Genomic DNA, 21,402 nt, shown 5'->3' with positions numbered 1-21,402 from the left:
GAGAACGTTTATGCCTCAGTTCAGTCTCTGATTGCACAGCGTGCAAACCACTTGTGTCTTGTCGTCAGCACATTGTTTAAAGAAAAAAGAAAAGGGTCCAGCTCGATTAAAATGTTACCTTTATTTTTCAGTGCAGGTAAAAGCCAGTTACAGTCCAGTCTACATGTTTCGGATCAGAGACAATAGCGATCCTTCCTCATGACATTGTTTGAACTGCCATGCCATGGAACTCCTTGGAGCTGGCTTTGATGTGCTTGGTCCCTTGCTGCATTGGGCAGTAGCAGGCGTACTGTCTAGGGGACGGCCGCTCCGCTTTTGCACCTTGCTCCCTCTTCTGCTGTGCTGGTGGCTCTGTGCGACCACCGCCTCTTCCTCCGAACTACACAGGTCACTCGCATGACCTTGATTCTATGTGGGGTCGAGGACCTCATCATCCCCCACATCATCTTCCACCCAGTCTTGACTCCTGCCTTCCTTGTCGGTCTGCACACTTTTGAAAGCCCCAGCAGTTGGCACCTGTTTTTCGTCCTCATCCGAGACGTGATAGTAGTATCTAAGGGTACTTTCACACTTACGGCAGGACGGATCCGACATGCTGTTCACCATGTCGGATCCGTCCTGCGGCTGTTTCGCCATGCCCCCGGGCCGCCGCTCCGTCCCCATTGACTATAATGGGGACGGGGGCGGAGCTCCGGCGCAGCACGGCGGTGCACGGCTTAAGGCCGCCGGACTAAAATTACTGCATGTCAGGTTTTTTAGTCCGGCGGCTTTTTCCGTGCACCACCGTGCTGCGCCGGAGCTCCGCCCCCGTCCCCATTATAGTCAATGGGGACGGAGCGGCGGCCCGGGGGCACGGCGAAACAGCCGCAGGACGGATCCGACATGGTGAACAGCATGTCGGATTTGTCCTGCCGCAAGTGTGAAACTAGCCCAACGCTTGTATTTCACACTGACAGATGCAGCAAAGGCTGCAAATTTTGTATTTTGCCCAAAATGGGTATTTTTTAAAACCCAGAAAATTATTGCAGTATTTCAAGATTACATTTCACACTGACAAATTCTGCATAGGCCCCAGATGGAGGGTATTGCCCAAAATGGGTGCTTTTTTAAACCCAGAAAATTATTGCAGTATTTCAAGCTTGTATTTAACAATGACAGATGCAGCAAACGCCGCAAATTTAGTATTTTGCCAAAAATCAGTGTTTTTTTTAATAACAGAATATAACAGTAGCATCTAAAGCTTGTATTTCACACTGACAGATGCAGCAAGGGCTGTAAAATGTAGTATTTTGCCCAAAAAGGGTGTTTTTTTTAAAACCCAGCAAATATTGCAGTATTTGAATCCTGTATTTAACAATGACAAATGCTGCAAAGGCCCCAGATGTAGGGTCTTGCCAAAAATGCGTGATGTTTTTAAACCCAGTATATAATTGCAGTATTTCACGCTTCTATTTGTCACAAATGCACATATGCTGTGCTGGTGCACAGAACTTGCATAAAATGGCCGCGGCCGCCCACCTAAGTAATAGACGAATAAAAGTTATTTTTCTGTGTCACTGGGCTCAGGGCAGGGTAAAAAGATTGTGCACTGCACCCACACAACTAAATCTAGATAGATGGCTGAGTTAACAAGCACTTCAGATTAAAGATTCTGTCCTATTCTCTCCCTCACAGCAGCAGCATCCTCTCCCTACACTAGTAAGAGCAGAGTGACGTGCAGCGCTACTTGACTCCAGAGGCTGGGTCACATGCTGCACTGGCCAATCACAGCCATGCCATTAGTAGGCATGGCTGTGATGGCTTCTAAGGGCAACACAGTTAAACACTTGATGATTGGCTGCTCTGCAGCCTTTCAAAGAACGCCATTAAATTGCCGAACACCGAACACAAACTTTTATTGAAAAGTTCGGGTCCGGGATCCAAAAATCCTAAAGTTCGGTACGTATCCGAACTTTACAGTTCGGGTTTGCTCAACCCTATTACTGACTACTGGAGCGCTGAGTCATGGACCTATCTGAATCTCCTCCTTGCTGCCCGACGTCACAAAGCTAGAGACCCGTAATCTCACAATGCGTGAGCTAGCGCATGCGCAGTGTCGGCATAGTGTTCCTTCCCTGTGCTGGCATCAGCCTCAGGGAACAAACTGAGCATGCGCTAGCTCGCGCATTGCGAGATTACGGCGCTCTAGCTTTGTGACGTTGGGGAACAAGGAGGAGATTTGGAGGATGCAGGGCGGTGCTGGGCTCGTTCACAGTGGGCTCAGAGTCAGAGAACGCTGGACTCATCTCTGAAACATGGAGGAGACAGGACTCATCTAAGGTTTATTTACATATATATAAAATTGTTTTTTTAACACAATAAAAGCACAGAGAGCTATGGGGACCTATATTTTAGGTTAATGTTTTTATAATGGGGCAGTTTATATGCTTGTATTTTACCGGTATATGCTTGTATTTGTTTAATATATATGTGCAATAATGGATAAAGGGCAGTTATCCCTTGAGGGGGTTGCACTTTGAGTATTTGAACACATAAATAGAGCGCCCTAATTGGGGTGGAATATACGTCCCTGATGAAGCGAAAGTGAAACCTAGGTCGGGCTACACCACAAGAGTGATCACCTATATGATATGCCTTTTATTCTGCTGTTGTTTTGTGAGTATAATAAATACCAAGTGACTTTACGGTCCTCCTTTTTGTAACTCGTCACAGGTCTGTGCGGCGCATTGCTATAAGGATAAGCAATGAGTTACAAGAAGAAGGAGCGCCCGGCGGCCACAGCGCATGTAAGTATTCTGCTGACTAACTGACCATGGCAGCCAGGACTTCAGTAGCGTCCTGGCTGCCATGGTAACCGATCGGAGCCCCAGCATTACACTGCTGGGACTCCGATTGGAACTGCTGCTGCCACCAATGTTGGGTGGGGGGGTTGAAGGAGGGCGCACTGCCCACCAATGATTATAATACTGGGGGGGAGGTCTTGCACTGCCCACCAATGATTATAATACTGGGGGGGGGGGCGCACTGCCCACCAATGATTTTAATACAGGGGAGGGTGCACTGCCCACCAATGATTTTAATACCGGGGAGGCGCACTGGGGCTAATGGAGAGGGTACTGGGGGCTGGTGAGAGGCACTGGGGGCTGATGGAGATGCACTGACTGGGGGCTGATGGAGAGGCACTGGGGGGCCGCTGGTGAGAGGCACTGGGAGGTGATTGAGAGGCACTGGGGGCTGGTGAGAGGCACTGGGGGCTGGTGAGAGGAACTGGGAGCTGATGGAGAGGCACTGGGAGCTGATGGAGAGGCACTGGGGGCTGATGGAGAGGCACTGGGGGCTGATGGAGAGGCTCCTGGGGGCTGATGGAGAGGCTACTGGGGCTGCTATGAGGCTACTGGGGGCTGCTATAAGGCTTCTGGGGGCTGCTATAAGGCATGGGGCTCTTATCTGAGGTCTGATTGGGGGTCATTCATATTGGGGTCTGAGCTGAGGTGTTATCTGAGGTCATATTGGGGTATTATTAACATTGGGGATCTTATTGGGCCTCTTAGCTGAAGTCTGATTAACATTGGGGGTCTGATTGGTGGTCTGACCTGAGGTATAATGAAATATTTTTTTTCCAGAGCAGCTTGGAGAAAAAAGGCCTCACAGTGTCCCACACTCCTTCTGTCCGGCCAAGCCAGCCAGCACCCCTGAGGCCAAGCCAGCCAGGACCCCTGAGGCCAAGCCTGCAAAGCACCCCTGAGGCCAAGCCTGCAAAGCACCCCTGAGGCCAAGCCTGCAAAGCACCCCTGAGGCCAAGCCTGCAAAGCACCCCTGAGGCCAAGCCAGCCAGCACCCCTGAGGCTAAGCCAGCCAGCACCCCTGAGGCCAAGCCTGCCAGCACCTCTGAGGCCAAGCCTGCCAGCACCCCTGAGGCCTAGCCTGCCAGCACCCCTGAGGCCAAGCCTGCAAAGCACCCCTTAGGCCAAGCCTGCAAAGCACCCCTTAGGCCAAGCCTGCCAGAACCCCTGAGGCCAAGCCTGCCAGCCAGCACCCCTGAGGCCAAGCCTGCCAGCACCCCTGAGGCCAAGCCTGCCAGCCAGCACCCCTGAGGCTAAGCCAGCCAGCACCCCTGAGGCCACGCCTGCCAGCACCCGTGAGAACAAGCCACCCAACACCCCTGAGACCAAGCTTGTCAGCACCCCTGAGTGTTCAGAACTGTAAGTAAATTATATATAAGGGGAGCTTATAATATGAAAGAGATGAATTATGTCTGAACAGACATACAGTTGAAAGAAAAAGTATGTAAAACCTTTGGAATTATATGGATTTTATGCACAAATTGGTCATAAAATGTGATCTGATCTATATCTAAGTCACAACAATAGACAATCACAGTCTGCTTAAACTAATAACACACAAAGACTTCAATGTTACCAAGTTTTTATTGAACACATGATATAAACATTCACAGTGCAGGTGGAAAAATTATGTGAACCCCTAGACTAATGACATCTCCAAGAGCTAATTGGAGGGAGGTGTCAGCCAACTGGAGTCCAATCAATGAGATGAGATTGGAAGGTTACACCTGCCCTGCCTTATAAAAAAACACACACCAGTTCTGGGTTTGCTTTTCAAAAGAAGCATTGCCTGATATGAATGATGCCTCGCACAAAAGAGCTCTCAGAAGACCTACGATTAAGAATTGTTGACTTGCAGAAAAGCTGGAAAGGGTTATAAAAGTATCTCCAAAAGCCTTGCTGTTTATCAGTCCACGGTAAGACAAATTGTCTATAAATTGAGAAAGTTCAGCACTGCTGATACTCTCCCTAGTAGTGGTCGTCCTGTAAATATGACTGCAAGAGCACAGCGCAGACTGCTCAATGAGTTAAAGAAGAATCCTAGAGTGTCAGCTAAAGACTTACAAAAGTCTCTGGCATATGCTAACATCCCTGTTAGTGAATCTACGATACGTAAAACACTAAACAAGAATGGATTTCATGGGAGGATACCACAGAGGAAGCCACTGCTGTGCTAAAAAACATTGCTGCACATTTTCAGTTTGCACAACAACACCTGGATGTTCCACAGCAGTACTGGCAAAATATTCTGTGGACAGATGAAACCAAAGTTGAGTTGTTTGGAAGAAACACACAACACTATGTGTGGAGAAAAAGAGGCACAGCACACCAACATCAAAACCTCATCCCAACTGTGAAGTATGGTGGTGGGAGCATCATGGTTTGGGGCTGCTTTGCTGCATCAGGGCCTGGACGGATTGCTATTATTGAAGGAAAAATGAATTCCCAAGTTTATCAAGACATTTTGCAGGAGATATGTCTACCAGCTGAAGCTCAACAGAAGATGGGTGTTGCAACAGGACAACGACCCAAAGCATAGAAGTAAATCAACAACAGAATGGCTTAAACAGAAGAAAATACGCCTTCTGGAGTGGCCCAGTCAGAGTCCTGACCTAAACCCGATTGAGTTGCTGTGGCATGACCTCAAGAAAGAGATTAACACCAGACATCCCAAGAATATTGCTGAACTGAAACAGTTCTGTAATGAGGAATGGTCAAGAATTAATCCGGACCGTTGTGCACGTCTGATCTGCAACTACAGGAAACGTTTGGTTGAAGTTATTGCTGCCAAAGGAGGTTCAACCAGTTATTACATCCAAGGGTTCACATACTTTTTCCACCTGCACCGTGAATGTTTACATGGTGTGTTCAATAAAAACATGGTAACATTTAATTCTTTGTGTTATTAGTTTAAGCAGACTGTGATTGTCTATTGTTGTGACTTACATGAAGATCAGATCACATTTTATGACCAATTTGTGCAGAAATCCATATCATTCCAAAGGGTTCACATACTTTTTTTTTGCAACTGTATACCACAAATTCCATTTTTTGTTTATGTTTTATGTTGCACTGAATTTTCTGCGAAATATATATTATTATTTTTTTTGGGGGGGTCAGGGTGGCAGTGGATCTTGGGGGAGTTCCCCCACTTGACCCCTGGAGTGGTCCCGCAGTCTGGGCGGCAGTTCTGACTAGTCCTACTTTAATACACAGACATTTAGATTCATACATTTCCTACACTGGCACAAATGCGTTGCCAGTGACCAACTGTCTGTGCTCAGTCCTACGTGTAACCGTCGTAAGTGCACGAGGAGCTGCGGATGTGGTGGCGAGGTCCGAGAGGTATGTTGGGGGTGGGGAGATCTGGGGGGGGGGGGCATAAAACATTTTTCCTATGAGGCCCAGACATTTCTAGCTACGCCCCTGCTTTACGCTGTTGGTGGTACTTCACTATCTTTGCGCACCTTTTTGGAATCCACTGAAAAATTGACCCGGGCACTGGGAGCTTGCTGTGGACCACCGATGTTTGCCTATATCCAAATCTGGTTGCTGACATAACCTAGTATAGGATATCTTCTGCAAAACTGAGAGCAGCGCGGTCCTGTATTGGAATTCTTACAATCCCTTGTATGCTGTATGGCTCATATATGCACAAGCCACGTTTCTATGTCGGGTTTTCTACCTTGCTGTTTTCCTTCATGTCTTGCTTCTTTTTGTACTTAAATATACAGGTTTTTTTAATATTTTCCAGCAATGGATCGGTTTGATGATTTTAATCTTCCTATTTCCTGAGAGACATTTTATGTATTTTATAACGAGTGCTGATCAGACCTCACTTTACCTATTGTGTTTCCTGGGACCCAGCCCTGTGTTCATGCACCGTGCTACCTGTGGAGGTGAGCTGATTCAAATATTCTTATTCCTTCTTATCTCATATTGTGACAACTATGGGTCAATTAGCTCTCCCGGATTGCCGTCTTCTCCGCATAGACGGTTGGCACACATAAAGAAGCCACTCCAACACTGCAGATTTGGGCGCAAACTGGCTACAACCAGCTTTGTTGTCACTTTTACAGCAGTCCAAACAAATCATAAACATAAATCCTCGGCCGTCTGGCCACTGACTACACAGTAGTTTTCCCTCTCTATCGGGATCTGGGTCTACCAACCAGCTCCCCAAATCACAACTCAGTGCTTGCCCCACACAGGGTTATAGGGTCCAGGCTCCCACAGGCCTTGCACAGCCTGCTCCTTCCTCAGGCTGGGAGCCCTGATTGAGAAGCTCAGCCCATCTTTACCTGAGCTCCTCAGACGGCTGCTAATTATCTTAATTACCAGCCTAGCGGCTGCAGACAGTGTGAAAAAGCCATTTTTCCCAGCTTCCTCTGTGTGAGATACACTATTTTAATGGTCCTCATATGGCCCTCTGGCAGCTCCACTGTCACAATATATTGTCTTGAAAGTGTAAATAGAAATGTTCTTCCACGAACAAAGATACAAGATGTTCCTGGCAATAATTATCAACCAGTCATAATTACAGTAGTGTCTTCATATGGGACAAAAGATTAGGAAATCCAAGATTGTGGAAGAGTTTGTCTCACCATGTATCTTCTCCTCCCTTCTTTCTACATCTCTATAAATGGTGAGTCCTTCACCTAGATTGTTCATATCTCCAGTGCTCAGCAGATATGGCACCGGTGACCGGCGCTCTCATTCTTCTCATTCTGTGCTGTGCAGGAGCATTAGCAGACAACCATGACAAACCACCACCACCATCAGGTAATCCTACTAAGCATGCTGACAAGTCACAGGGATGAATGGAGAACCTTCTAAGTGGCATCTAATGGCTGTTTCACATATTTTAGTTGTGTCTGGCTACTTTCTTGTGCTGGATATAACTGATGACCAGGCTGAGGTCCTGTCTGATGTCCATAGCTGCACTGAGAAATGTAGACTGCATGGGAAGAGGTCCAGTGGTGAAACTGACGCAAAAAAAAAGGAAGCTAAAAGGTCAGTTGTGCCATCACTTTCCCATTGAGGGTTTGTGTACTACTCTGGGAAAATGGAGTTGGGGATGGGGGTGGGGGGTGAATATATGTGAAAATGTGTAAAGGAGAGCTCCAAAGATTTTTTTAAACTTGGCTCAGAGCAGGGGGTTGTATAAATGACAGGAAATAATTTCACATTGATATCATATTCACAATACACATGACCACTGCTGCCAATCAATTGTCTTAGTGTTCATGCGCCACTCATGTGACTGGGATCAGAATGTGGCTCTGAAGATGGAGGACATATAAAAGGTAAGCATGGGGATTTTCCTTTAGCTTACACAGCCCCTGGCTCTGGTTCCGTTAAAATCTTGTAAATCTTTGTCGTGATCTCTGTCATTGCCTCCATCTCTTCGTTGTTCTTCCTCTTCCTCTATTTCCTTTAAGTCTATTGAGCGTCACACTCAAGAATAACATGAACAATTTTTTTCTTGGGATGATCAAGACTCCACTGGTTTTCCTTGTTTTCTCCTACAACCTTAAAGGCTATGTACACCTTTGGAGGTATTTTTTTTAATTTTTGTATTGAACTTATGTTGAGCTAAAAATCACTTGGTCATTTCAATTGGTCTTTATTAGAAATATGGAGCCTAATTTCTTTGCAGAGCTGAGATTCTCTAGTAGCAGCTCCTGGATTTTCTCTTTTTTTCAGTCGGGGGCCTGGCAGGCTCCTTATCTCTGACCTTAAAAACACTCTTTATAGCTCAATCCAAAGAATGTGACTTAAATAAGTGTTTATGACCTCTTAGACGTTTAGAGATAAGGGTTATTAGTAGGGATGAGCAAACCTGAACTGTAAAGTTCAGGTTCATATCGAACATTGAGGGTTCGGACACCCGAACACGGACTTTGTCACGGAAGTCCGTGTTAGGATGCTGAATAAGGCTACTTTCACACTCGCATTTGGTGCGGATCCGTCATGGATTTGCACAAACGCTTCCGTTCAGATAATACAAACACATGCATCCGTTCAGAACAAATCCGTTTGTATTATCTGTAACATAGCCAAAACTGATCCATCTTGAAAGTCAATGGAGGACGGATCCATTTTCTATTGTGCCATATTGTGTCAGTGAAAATGCATCTGTTTGCCTCCGCATCGTTAGGCGGATGTTGTGGTGTCCGCCTCCAGAGCGGAATGGATGCGGAACAGAGGCAAACTGATGCATTCTGAACGGATCCTTTCAGAAAATGCAAAACTGATCCATTTTGGGCCGCTTGTGAGAGCCCTGAAACGGATCTCACAAACGGACACCAAAACGCCAGTGTGAAAATAGCCTAAAGTGTGTTGAAATCAACAAGCTTTTAAGCTGTGGGCACTCTAAAGCAATCACAGTCATGCCTAGTATTGGCATGGCTGTGATTGACTGGCGCAGCACATGACCCAGCCTGTATAAATGCCGGAACACGTGTGGCACTGCCATTCAGCTCTAACTAGTATAGGGACAGGATGCAGCCAGAGTGAGGATCAGTGTTAGGCAATGAGTCTCTGGGTGCAGTCTAAAATACAGTAAAGCTCTGCATCCATGACACAGAAATAATATTGCTCATCTGGATGTTAATTCTGTGTCTGACCTACTGTGTAGCTATTTTTGGGTGAAATACACCTTCTTTGCATCCGTGACACAGAAATACACTACTTAGTCTGTCTGTTAATGGTGTGTGTGACATAAACCCATATTATGGGGTGAGATACACCTCATTTGCACCCATGACACAAAAATACAATTGTTCATTTGTCTGTCAATTTTGTGGGTAACCTCAAAGAATGAGGAGAGCTTCAAATTAGGAATGTAGCCGTGGTCTTGGTGCTGCTGCTGTTGGTGTAGCTCCTGCTGCAGGGAGAGGACGTGGTCGATCTGTGCCAGCTATGCGCCCAAATGATATACCTTCCTTTGCTGCAGGTGACAGGATGTTCTGCGTTATTTTGTAGGCCCGAGAACTGCTGTACAAATGGTGAGTAGCAGATTGGAAGGCTGAGAGTGCCTCCAGTTCCTTCACAGTGTCTTCCACCGGGTCCCTGCTGAAAGCGCAAAGTTGGCACCGGTGGCCAATGGACATCTTTCTGAGCCCCAAGTTATGCAGTAGTCACTTATGCTTTTTGATGACTTTTCTGGCGGGGGTTCGGTGGGCCATTCACCTAGCCCTGCCCCAGAAGTGGAAGAGATTGCGTGCACTGATGCCCAACCACTTTCATTTGAGGAAGAGGATGTGGGAGGATTTCTGCAGTGTGCAGACCGGCAAGAAAGGCAGGGGTGAGGAGTAGGCGGAGGATGATGTGGAGGATGATGAGGTCCTAGACCCCACATGGAATCAAAGTTATCCGAGTGATGTGTGCAGTTCAGAGGAAGAGGTGGTGGTCACAAAGCGAGGCACAAATGTTCTAAACCTGAGCCACTAGACAGTACACTTTCTACTGCCCACTACGCCGAGGAACTGAGTACACCAAAGCCAGCTGAAAGGAGTTCCCTGAAGTGGCAGTTCTTCAGGCAATGTGCTGACGACACAGGTGGTTTGCACGCTGTGCAGACAGAGCCTGAAACGAGGCATACATTTTCTAAACCTAAGCACCACCTACATGGCCAGGCATCTAAATGCAGAGCACGAGCTGCAGTGGAGTAGACACCTGAAAAACCTCTTGCTCCCTCTTATGCTGTGGTCTTGGCCTCTTACTCCCCCTCTCGAGCAACAGGGCCACCTGGCACCCCGCAAAGAGAGGATGTAACTGCGCCACCACCACCAGTGCTACCGAGCATCTCCACACTATCCCATGGAAGCATTCAGCTGTCCATCTCCCAAACACTGGAGAGAAGGAGGAAGTACCCCTCTACAAATCCGCGATCTCTGGGCCCGAATGCCAGAATTTCCAAATTGCTGGTCTTTGAAATGCTGCCATTCCGATTGGTGGAGATAGACACTTTTAAAAACCTTATGGCGCTGGCTGTCCCACATTACTTGGTTCCAAGCCTCCACTACTTTTCCATGCGGGCCATCCCTGCCCTGCATGAAAAAGTGGCAGACAAAATCAGGTGTGCTCTGCACAATGCATTCAGTGGAAAAATCCACAAAATCAACAATAGGTGGATGTTATATCACCCTAACTGCCCACTGGGTAAATGTAGTGGCGGCAGGGCCTGAAGCGGAAAGCGTTTTGGCGGCTGTCCTATCACCACCAAGGAGTGCTGGACTTTTCTTGTTGCCTCTGACTCCGCTTCCTCCTCTACTGCCTCCTCATACGGTCAGCTTAACACCTGCAACACCAACTTCAGCACAGGCAGGGAGAAACGACAGCAGGCTGTTTTGAAACTCATCTGTTTGGGGGAAATACCCCACACCCTGCAGGAGCTGTGGACGGGCATGGAACAACAGACCTGGTGGTGTGCGATAACTGGCATAATCACATAACAGCTCTGGACCTACCGCATGTGCTGAAGCACATCCCTTGCCTAGTGCATGTGCTGAATTTGGTGGTGTAGAGGTGCAACGGGCACCTCCCCCTAGGGCCCTCTATATAACGCATCCCAGGTGTAGGAAATGCAGAGTGGTGTAATGGTGTGGCCCAAATGTCTCTTTATGTGTGTCACGGTGCTCCTACCTGGATACCGCTGGACCCCAGGCTTTTGCTCCGAAGCAACAAATAGAGGGAATAATTGAGGAATAAAATAATAACTTGAGTCCAGACCTTAAGATGAAGTTCAATGGCAGCTTTACTTGAATAAATGTTTCTCCAAAACGGTTTACAGGCTTTGTCTTGGTTCCAGCAGGCTTTAGCTTAAAACTGGCAGGCAAACTCCACTCTGCTATATATGTTTCTCTATGACTCTGCTGTACTGACAGGCTGGCTGTATAACTCAGCTTCTTCTGTATGCTGCACTTCACTTTGTAGTCTGACTCTAGGTTATGCCAGGGAACTTTCCTCCTGGCTCCTGAGGCTTCAAGCTTTGGCCTCCATGGCCAGCAGAAACGTGCCCCTGCACACTTTTCCCCTAGCTGGGGGTAAGCTAGACTGGAACTAACTGGTCCCTACACTTCCTGCAGGAAGTAGGGCTGGCCCACTCCCCTACAGAGGGGGGTTAGAATGGAATGGTAAGTTTCATTCTATCTAAGTACATCTCTGCCATGTTTGCGGCCGCCTGATGGTGAACCAGGCACATTACATGAACAGTTTCATAACATTAGAAATGCACAGTGTGGAGGACCTAGAATAAATGCATAAGATGACATGAGGTTAGACCAATAAAGACAGTAGCAAGGTGCATAAGTGGAAACACCACTCTGGGGTGTTACAGAGGTTACTGAAGAATTACCCCGCTAACTCAGAGCTTCAGCAGAAAGTGCTGGCTATCTGAGCTCGTTTTCAACATTCTGAAACTGCGGCTTGCCTGTCTGCAGCGTAACTTTGGCCTTCCCGCTCCCCGCCTCATATGCAATGTACCCACAAAGTGGAAATCTTCCTTGCACATGCTGGGGAGACTGTGCGAGCAGAAATAGGTGTTAGTGGAGTTTCAGCTGCAGCACGCACGGGTGACTCGCTCTGCGGAACAGCAACATTTCACCACCAACCATGGAGTGGGCCTCCATGTGGGACTTGTGTGCCGTGTTGCACTGCTTCAAGTACTCCACCAACATGGCCAGTGCTGATGACACCATCATCAGCGTTACTATCCTACTTCCATGTCTCCTTGAAAAAACGCTTATGTCGATGATGGATGAGGTGGTAGGAAGCAGGAACAGGGATTATTCATACGGTTATAAGGCAAGTCGTCCACACGTGGCTTGGAGGGTGGGTTCCTGCACCAACAGCGGCCAGGTACACAACTATCCAGCCAGAGCACAGTTTTGGAGGATGATGATGATAAGCAGGAGGAGGAGGAACCGTGAGTTGAGCGAACACCTAGATGTTCAGGTTCAGGGAGTTCGGCCGAACTTTAAAAAAAAGTTCGGGTTCGGGACCCGAACTTGATCCGAAATTGAACCCGAACCCCATTGAAGTCAATGGGGACCCGAACTTCACTTTATTATTTTCCGTTATAACATGGTTATAACTGAAAATAATAGTATTAGCTTTTTCAGATCTGAGTTTTCGCGATCGTGAAAACTCAGATCCGACAGTATATTCTAACACAGAGGCGTTCCCATGGTGATGGGGACGCTTCAAGATAGAATATACTAAGAACTGTGTACATAACTGCCCCCTGCTGCCTGGCAGCACCCGATCTCTTACAGGGGGCTGTGATCCGCACAATTAACCCCTCAGGTGCCGCACCTGAGGGGTTAATTGTGCAGATCTCAGCCCCCTGTAAGAGATTGGGTGCTGCCAGGCAGCAGGGGCCAGACCCCCCACCCTCCCCAGTATTAAAATAATTGGTGGCCAGTGCGGCCCCCCCACCCCCACCCCCCCTATTAAAATCATTGGTGGTTAGTGCGGCCCCCCTATTAAAATCATTGGTGTCCTTTGCTCTTCTTTCTGCCCAAGGGGCGGCGTTTCAGCTCCACATGGGCGCACACATGCGCCCAACCGCGTTTTCAATTGCCGCCCAGCTCATCAATATTCACTTCGCTGGGCGGCTTCTGCTGTCCTCGACGTTCCGAGATCCCACACATGCCCAATAGAAAGATCTTGGAACGTCAGGGACAGCAGAAGCCGCCCAGCGAAGTGAATATTGATGAGCTGGGCGGCGCTTGAAAACGGCGGTTGGGGGACGTGTGTGCGCCCATGTGGAACTGAAACGCCGCCCCTTGGGCTGAAAGAAGAGCGATTGCATCAGGTTATCAAACATGATTTTGCTGTATTTATAACGTGGACAGGGGTTATACTTTATATGTTTTTAATACACATTAGAAGACCTATGCATGCATATATATAGCTAATTATGCCTATTGGGACTGTCAGTGTCCCTTTAATATTACCCGAACATCAAACCCGAACTTTTACTGAAATGTTCGGGTTCGGGTGCCAAACACCGTAAGGTTCGGTACGAACCCGAACTTTACAGTTTGGGTTCGCTCAACCCTAACCGTGTTCACAGCAGGGTGGCACCCAAAGCAGTTCATGGGCATCTCTAGAGCGTGACTGGGGGATACAGACAATACACCTCCCACCAAGGACAGATTGTCGTTGTCTCTGGGCAGCCTGGCACACATGAGCGATTACATGCTGCAGTGTCTCAGTTGTCCTCATTCTTACCAGTGATGATTACTTAGTGGCCACTCTGCTGGATCCTCACTACAAGGACAACATGACATCTTTACTTCTGTCACTGGAGCAGGATTGGAAGATGTGTGAATATAACTGCACGTGGGTAGACGCGATATTGACGACATTCCTACCTTGACAGTAGGGGCTCAGTGGAAGCACACCGAAGAGGAGGAGGAGGAAGTCACCAACACAGCTGGGGCACCGGAACTACCTCAGAAGGGAGGGTTAGCATGGAAAACCTTCGTCAGCAGGCCTCAACATCCAGCACCACCGTCTGATACGGACCATATTAGGCTACTTTCACACTCGCGTTTTGTACGGATCCGTCATGATTGAATCCGTTCCGATATTGCAAACGTCTGCATCCGTTTAGAACAGATTTGTTTCTATTATCTTTAACATAGCCAAGACTGATCCGTCATGAACTCCATTGAAAGTCAAAGGAGGACAGATCCGTTTTCTATTGTGCCAGATTGTGTCAGTGAAAACGGATCTGTCCCCATTGACTTACATTGTGTGCCAGGACGGATCCGTTTGGCTCAGTTTCATCAGATGGACACCAAACGCAGCAAGCAGCATTTTGGTGTCCACTTCCAGAGCGGAATGGAGACTGAACTGAGGAAAACTGATGCATTCTGAGCGGATCCTTTTCCATTCAGAATGCATTAGAATGCAAACTGATCCGTTTTGGACCTGAACGGATCTCACAAACGGAAAGCCAAAACGCGAGTGTGAAAGTAGACTTAGCAGGACCAGTGGCGGATCCAGAGCCTGGTCTCGAGAGGGGCACTTCCATTATTTTCTGTCCGACGCCACAAAACAATGGTGCTTATAGAACAGACTACACAGTGTAGAGGTATACTGTATATTGTGGGGCACAGTGTAGAGGTATACGGTATATTGTGTGGCACAGTGTAGAGGTATACTGTATATTGTGGGGCACAGTGTATGCTATACAGTATGTGTATAACAAACATATTTCACATGAAAACTTACAATTACTTGGCTTGACCATTGGGGATCTTGGACACCACTTCCACACTTTGGCTAGGGGCTCGGCGGAGCTAATGTGTTTTATCCTAAAAAGGAAGATTTCATAATAAGGATTTGGAGAAGGGGCAGAGGGATAGCAGAGCAGGGAGAGGCGTGTGCTGCTACTAGGGGCTCATACCATGGGGGAGTAATAAAGCCCACCATAATGCCCCCCAGTAGAAATAATTCTCCTTATAATGTGCAGAAAATACCCCCTTGTAATGCCCCAGGTGAGCTAATGTCCCCATATTGCCCCCATAATGTGCCAGTATAAAATACCCCTATATAGTGCCCCCAGTAAATGCCCCCATAGTGCTCCACACCCTCCTTCCTCCTAGTGCCCCCCATAATGTACCAGTATAAAATGTTCCAGTAGATGCCCTCAGTGTCCCCCATAATTTGCAAGTATAAAATACCCCTTCTTAGTGCCCCCCGTAGATGACTCCATAGTACTCCTCTCCCCCCCTTCCCCATAGTACCCACCATAATGTGTCCCAGTATAAAATTGTACTGTACAGAGCCCCCCATATAAAATACCCCTTCTTTGTGGCCTCAGTACATGCCCCTATGGTGCCCCCAATGATGTTCCAGTAACAAGAGCAATCACCCCATCATGTGCCAGTAATAACAGCCCCCCCATGTGCCAACAATAACAGCCCCCCCATGTGCCAGCAATAACAGCCCCCCCATGTGCCAGTAATAACAGCCCCCCATGTGCCAGTAATAACAGCCCTCCATGTGCCAGCAGTAACAGCCCCCATGTGCCAGCAATAACAGGCCCCCCATGTGCCAGCAATAACAGGCCCCCCATGTGCCAGCAATAACAGCCCCCCCATGTGCCAGTAATAACAGCCCCCCCATGTGCCAGCAATAACAGCCCCTCATGTGCCAGCAATAACAGCCCCCCCATGTGCTAGCAATAACAGCCCCCCCCATGTGCCAGTAATAACAGCCCCACCATGTGCCAGCAATAACAGCCCCCCATGTGCCAGTAATAACAGCCCCCCATGTGCCAGTAATAACAGCCCCCCATGTGCCAGTAATAACAGCCCCCCATGTGCTAGTAATAACAGCCCCCATGTGCCAGTAATAACAGCCCCCCATGTGCCAGTAATAACAGCCCCCCATGTGCCAGCAATAACAGCCCCCCATGTGCCAGTAATAATAGCCCCCCCATGTGCCAATAATAACAGCCCCCCATGTGCCAGTAATAACAGCCCCCCCATATGCCAGCAATAACAGCCCCCCATGTGCTAGTAATAACAGCCCCCCATGTGCCAGTAATAACAGCCCCCCATGTGCCAGCAATAACAGCCCCCCCATGTGCCAGTAAAAGTATTGTATATATAAAAAAAACAAACACATACTTACCTCCATGTCAGCGATGCGATGCAGGCCTCTTCCGGCCTGTGTCCCGCGCTGTACAGCTCAGGTGGCGCAATGACGTCATCACGCCGCCTGTGCCGGCCTCTGATAGGCTGCCGGCCTGGTGCCTGCAGCCTATCAGAGGAAGAAAAAGGGACACGCCTCTCCCTCCCCTGCCTCAGCACAGTCATCTGTATCGCTGTCCTGAGGACGGCGATACAGACTACTATGGAGATGAACGTTTACACTTTGGAGGTGCTGGCCTGCCCTGTGGCAAGTGTGTTGTCGGAATGTGTGTTTAGTACGGCAAAGGAGGTGATAACGGACAGGCACATCCACCTGTCCACAGCTAACATTCATTAAAATGAACCAGTCATGGATCCCACAGGACTTGTCCTTACCTTTGGCAGAGTAGAGTATACCGGCCACACCTAGCCATCGTTATACTCCAGCATAGTTTGTGCATTATTTTTTGCCGATTCCCAATGTGTTGAGGCCTCCCCAAATAAAAAAAATAAAATAAAAATAAAAAAAACTCCACAAAAACAGTGTTGGCTACCTCATCCGCCTCTTACACTTACATCGCAATGTCCACGGCGTCCTCAACCTCCTACTCCACTTCGACCTCCGCCTCCTGGTTCAATATTTATTTTTTATCTATTCTATGTTATTTGAAGTCATTTCCCTATCCACATTTGTTTGCCGTTTAATTGTCCTGCTCTTACCCTCATTTTTTGTCTCAGCCCTTTCTGAGACACTTTTATAGCCATTTTACAGCACCAAATTTGAGGTCCCCATTGACTACTATGGAGTTTGGGTTTGAGTTTGGGTCAATTTCTAAAGTTCTACCAAACCTGTCGAACCCGAATATCCACGGGTCTGCTCATCCCTAGTTATTAGATGACCGGAACAAAGCAAAAGTACCAGTAACACAGTAAGAAAAACTGTTAACCCTCTGTGACAGAACGGCTCAATATTTTTAATAAATACCAATTGAAAATATCATTTTAGCCAAAAATGAGTAAAACTCAAAAATTGTCTCCAAATGTGTAAATAGCCTTTAAGTTAATTGAGGCTACATTGGCAGGTGCCCGGCATGAGGGACAGAGACCTCTAGACATTTTCATGTACTCCTACCCTGTTATGTCTCCAAGTCTACTCCATCATTCAACCTTTAACAGGTCATTATTTGGGTCTGTTCTAGCTAGATCAGGAATAATACCATGTGTCTGACCGGTCTAACTATTCACGCATATTTTTGCCATAGAAATTATGATTTTTGATATGTCTGGAGTCCAACCAACAGTTATTTTTTGGTGGCCATTCCAACAACAAAATGTATTGTTGAAAGCATTGCAACCTCTCTAATGGATGGTAGAAATAAAGGTTCACGAGGTTGCCTGAGAGGGGTTTTATTCTTGCTGATCCCCAACCCTCCTGTTCTGACATTTAACTAGTTCCCACTGGTCCGGTCTTCCCAGTCTGATGTTTCTATGCTGCGAAATGCCTGGACATGCCTGCTCATTCAATCACCTCTAACAATAATGATCTACCTCATTCATTAAGCAAACATTGCCTGGAATTTCTTTGGTAGGAAGCTGAGACCATTGGAGGTCAGTGAAGTGTCAGAGTGCGAGGGTATGTCCTCTTTTTAATTCTACTCTGAGCCCTTTCCAATGAATTTTCCCACCTGGACACCCCCTTTTGTTCTTTATGACTATTGTCCACAAAAGTTGTATGCCTTCAACAATACCTTCATGTTAGAAGAATCTCTAATAACCTGTTTGGACCCTTAGTGATCAGCTGTCATCTACAAGAGAACCTCACAGCAAGTGTGCAGATCTACTGTATAACTTCATTGTCAAAAAGAAACTGAAACATCACACTTGGTCATTAAAGTCAATACTCAGTTCTTGTATAGCGCTGACATGGTGGTTCCTTCCCAGATAGACAACCTGTTCTACTTCATGGTCAATATTTCTCAGTATGTCTTCTCGCTTGTTCATTCCCACAAGCCTTTTCCAACTAGAGGAGACTGAGCTAATAACCATGTTAAAGTTTAGACGGAGAGGGTAGACATGTTGAGAAATAAGAGTGAGGATATATGTAAATGTGTAGATGTCACATTCCTAGTTGTGGACATCTGCCAACACATTCATGCCCTTTAACTCCAGACACAATGAACTCTATGGAGCAGGAGTAATGGACAACAGAATTCAAAAGATTTTTTTATTCCCCTCCATATACAGAGTGTGTCATTGCTCAGAACTAGTGCACTTGATGGCCCCATGTACAATCCAAGAGAAGAGAAAGTCAGTGAATTACATGTATATTCAACCAGCATTTTCATAGTAGGGTGAGGGTTCAGTGGTTGTTGGAAGCCATATAGACAAAGCTATAGGGTGTCTACTGTCCTAAATGTAAACAGCATGATCTTCAGGTTTTGGTTTTATGGTTATAATTAGGATCCTTCTGGAGGAGACAGTTATGTCCATAGAATGAAAATCTTTCCACCAGAGGAAAAGCCGGTCACAGAAGAGACAATTTGACCAGCAAACTGATGAAATATTTCATTTTTTTAAACCTGGTTGATAAGAGCTCAGTAACTGCATGAAAAGTTTGTGACACATCAAAATCTTTAATTACAGAGAAACCGGGAGGATGCCCAATATCTCCATATAGACCGTGTGATCCATTTCCTGAAGATGAATGCAAATCAGACGCAGAATGTACAGGAAACAAGAAGTGCTGCTACTATGGATGCAATAGAAATTGCAGGGTTCCCGTCAAGGGTGAGTACAATAGAAACCAAACTCAACAAGTAGATGGAGCAGATTATTAGACAGGATTTGGCACCTGGTGCAGGAGTCTGAGAGAGCGGTGGGTAACTGACCAGCTCCACCTGATCTGCCAAAACCTGCTTTCACACAAACACATCTCAGAGGTCTATTCTGCTTCACTGGTGTCATCATATGAGAGCTCCACAAGGTTCTCTGTGCTCATGTAGAAGTAATGTTTCTAGTGTCATTAAGTACATTTCTTTTAGGTACATAAATTATGTAATCTATACTGATCCTGAGTTACATCCTGTATTATACCCCAGAGCTGCACTCACTATTCTGCTGGTGCAGTCACTGTGTACATACATTACATTACTTATCCTGTACTGATCCTGAGTTACATCCTGTATTATACCCCAGAGCTGCACTCACTATTCTTCTGGTGCAGTCACTGTGTACATACATTACATTACTTATCCTGTACTGATCCTGAGTTACATCCTGTATTATACTCCAGAGCTGCACTCACTATTCTGCTGGTGCAGTCACTGTGTACATACATTACTTATCCTGTACTGATCCTGAGTTACATCCTGTATTATACTCCAGAGCTGCACTCACTATTCTGCTGGTGCAGTCACTGTGTACATACATTACTTATTCTGTACTGATCCTGAGTTACATCCTGTATTATACTCCAGAGCTGCACTCACTATTCTGCTGGTGCAGTCACTGTGTACATACATTACATTACTTATCCTGTACTGATCCTGAGTTACATCCTGTATTATACTCCAGAGCTGCACTCACTATTCTGATGGTGCAGTCACTGTGTACATACATTACATTACTTATCCTGTACTGATCCTGAGTTAAATCCTGTATTATACTCCAGAGCTGCACTCACTATTCTGCTGGTGCAGTCACTGTGTACATACATTACTTATCCTGTACTGATCCGGAGTTACATCCTGTATTATACTCCAGAGCTGCACTCACTATTCTGCCATTATCTCAATATCTCTCTCATTGATGTTGCTCTTCCAGTCACTCAGGATATGTAGTGTCGATACTTTAGGAAAATTATTTCTTTAGTTTCATCGGGAAATCTAATTAAATGACCATTTTTTTCTCCAGAGAAGCCCGGGAGATGCCCACCACCCAGCATCGTGTGCTTACCTGTGTTTCCCAGTGTGTCGCCTCCAAAATGTAGAGTGGACAGTGATTGTACAGGAAACAAGAAATGCTGCATCATAACATGTGGTCCAGAGTGCATCAATGTGTAATAAGTGATGTGCGGCCGGCTGGATGCATCTCCGTCCCTCACAGCGGAGGACACATCGCTGATCAGCCTCAGTAATTCTCTCTTCTCGCGGCTTTTCCTTCTCTAGTTGCAGATAAACCTGGAGGTGACAGCGGTGAAGACCCTCAGGGCCGGATCAGCTGCCCCAGGTGCTTAGTCTGAATACACCCCCATTAAAGGCAGATTTCTCCTCCTTCTCAGCGATCATAGTGACATTTATAAATGTAATAAAGCAGAAGATGAAAAATGAGACTGAGATCTATCATTGACCGTCCATTGTGATGCATTAAATTATTACTGGTGGCCGAGAAATGTAATTCCTGCTGATTGACCCTGACATTAGACCCTGCAGTCTAGAGCAGGGCGAGGTCCTGGTGGTCAGAGGTGAGGACTGCGCTCAACCAGACTCATGTGCTGAACCGGTAAATACAGACGGAGCACAATGTACAAGTATCTGTATTCATACAATGACTATATAACACCGCCATACAGTGACTGGAGATGGTTCGACAAATTTCCCAAAAATATTTGATCCAAATATATTTGTGACAAATAGTGTTTAAAAAAAACGGCTCTTTCCTGTCTGCAGAGAGCCTTTATAGGGGTGTAGAACACTGTGCCTGTATAGGGGTGTAGAACACTGTGCCTTTATAGGGGTGTAGAACACTGTGCCTTTATAGGGGTGTAGAACACTGTGCCTGTATAGTGGTGTAGAACACTGTGCCTGTATAGGGGTGTAGAACACTGTGCCTGTATAGGGGTGTAGAACACTGTGCCTGTATAGGGGTGTAGAACACTGTGCCTGTATAGGGGTGTAGAACACTGT

At 46.7% G+C, this 21,402-nt stretch overlaps 1 protein-coding gene across 1 annotated transcript; it reads left to right on the top strand.

The window, feature by feature from the left end:
- Positions 1 to 7,473: 7,473 nt before the first annotated feature.
- Positions 7,474 to 20,559, top strand: LOC120997756 (auswaprin-a-like). The gene is made up of 3 exons (XM_040428022.1): positions 7,474 to 7,625; positions 19,142 to 19,285; positions 20,411 to 20,559. Exons 1-3 carry the CDS (start codon positions 7,535 to 7,537, stop codon positions 20,557 to 20,559), a joined length of 384 nt encoding a protein of 127 aa, XP_040283956.1. The 5' UTR covers positions 7,474 to 7,534.
- Positions 20,560 to 21,402: the final 843 nt, after the last annotated feature.

This window comes from Bufo bufo, chromosome 4 (assembly GCF_905171765.1).
Source record: "Bufo bufo chromosome 4, aBufBuf1.1, whole genome shotgun sequence".
In the NCBI taxonomy this organism is placed as follows: domain Eukaryota; kingdom Metazoa; phylum Chordata; class Amphibia; order Anura; family Bufonidae; genus Bufo; species Bufo bufo.
Note: the sequence above shows the minus strand (reverse complement) of the source record. Positions and strands in the feature narration are given on the sequence as shown.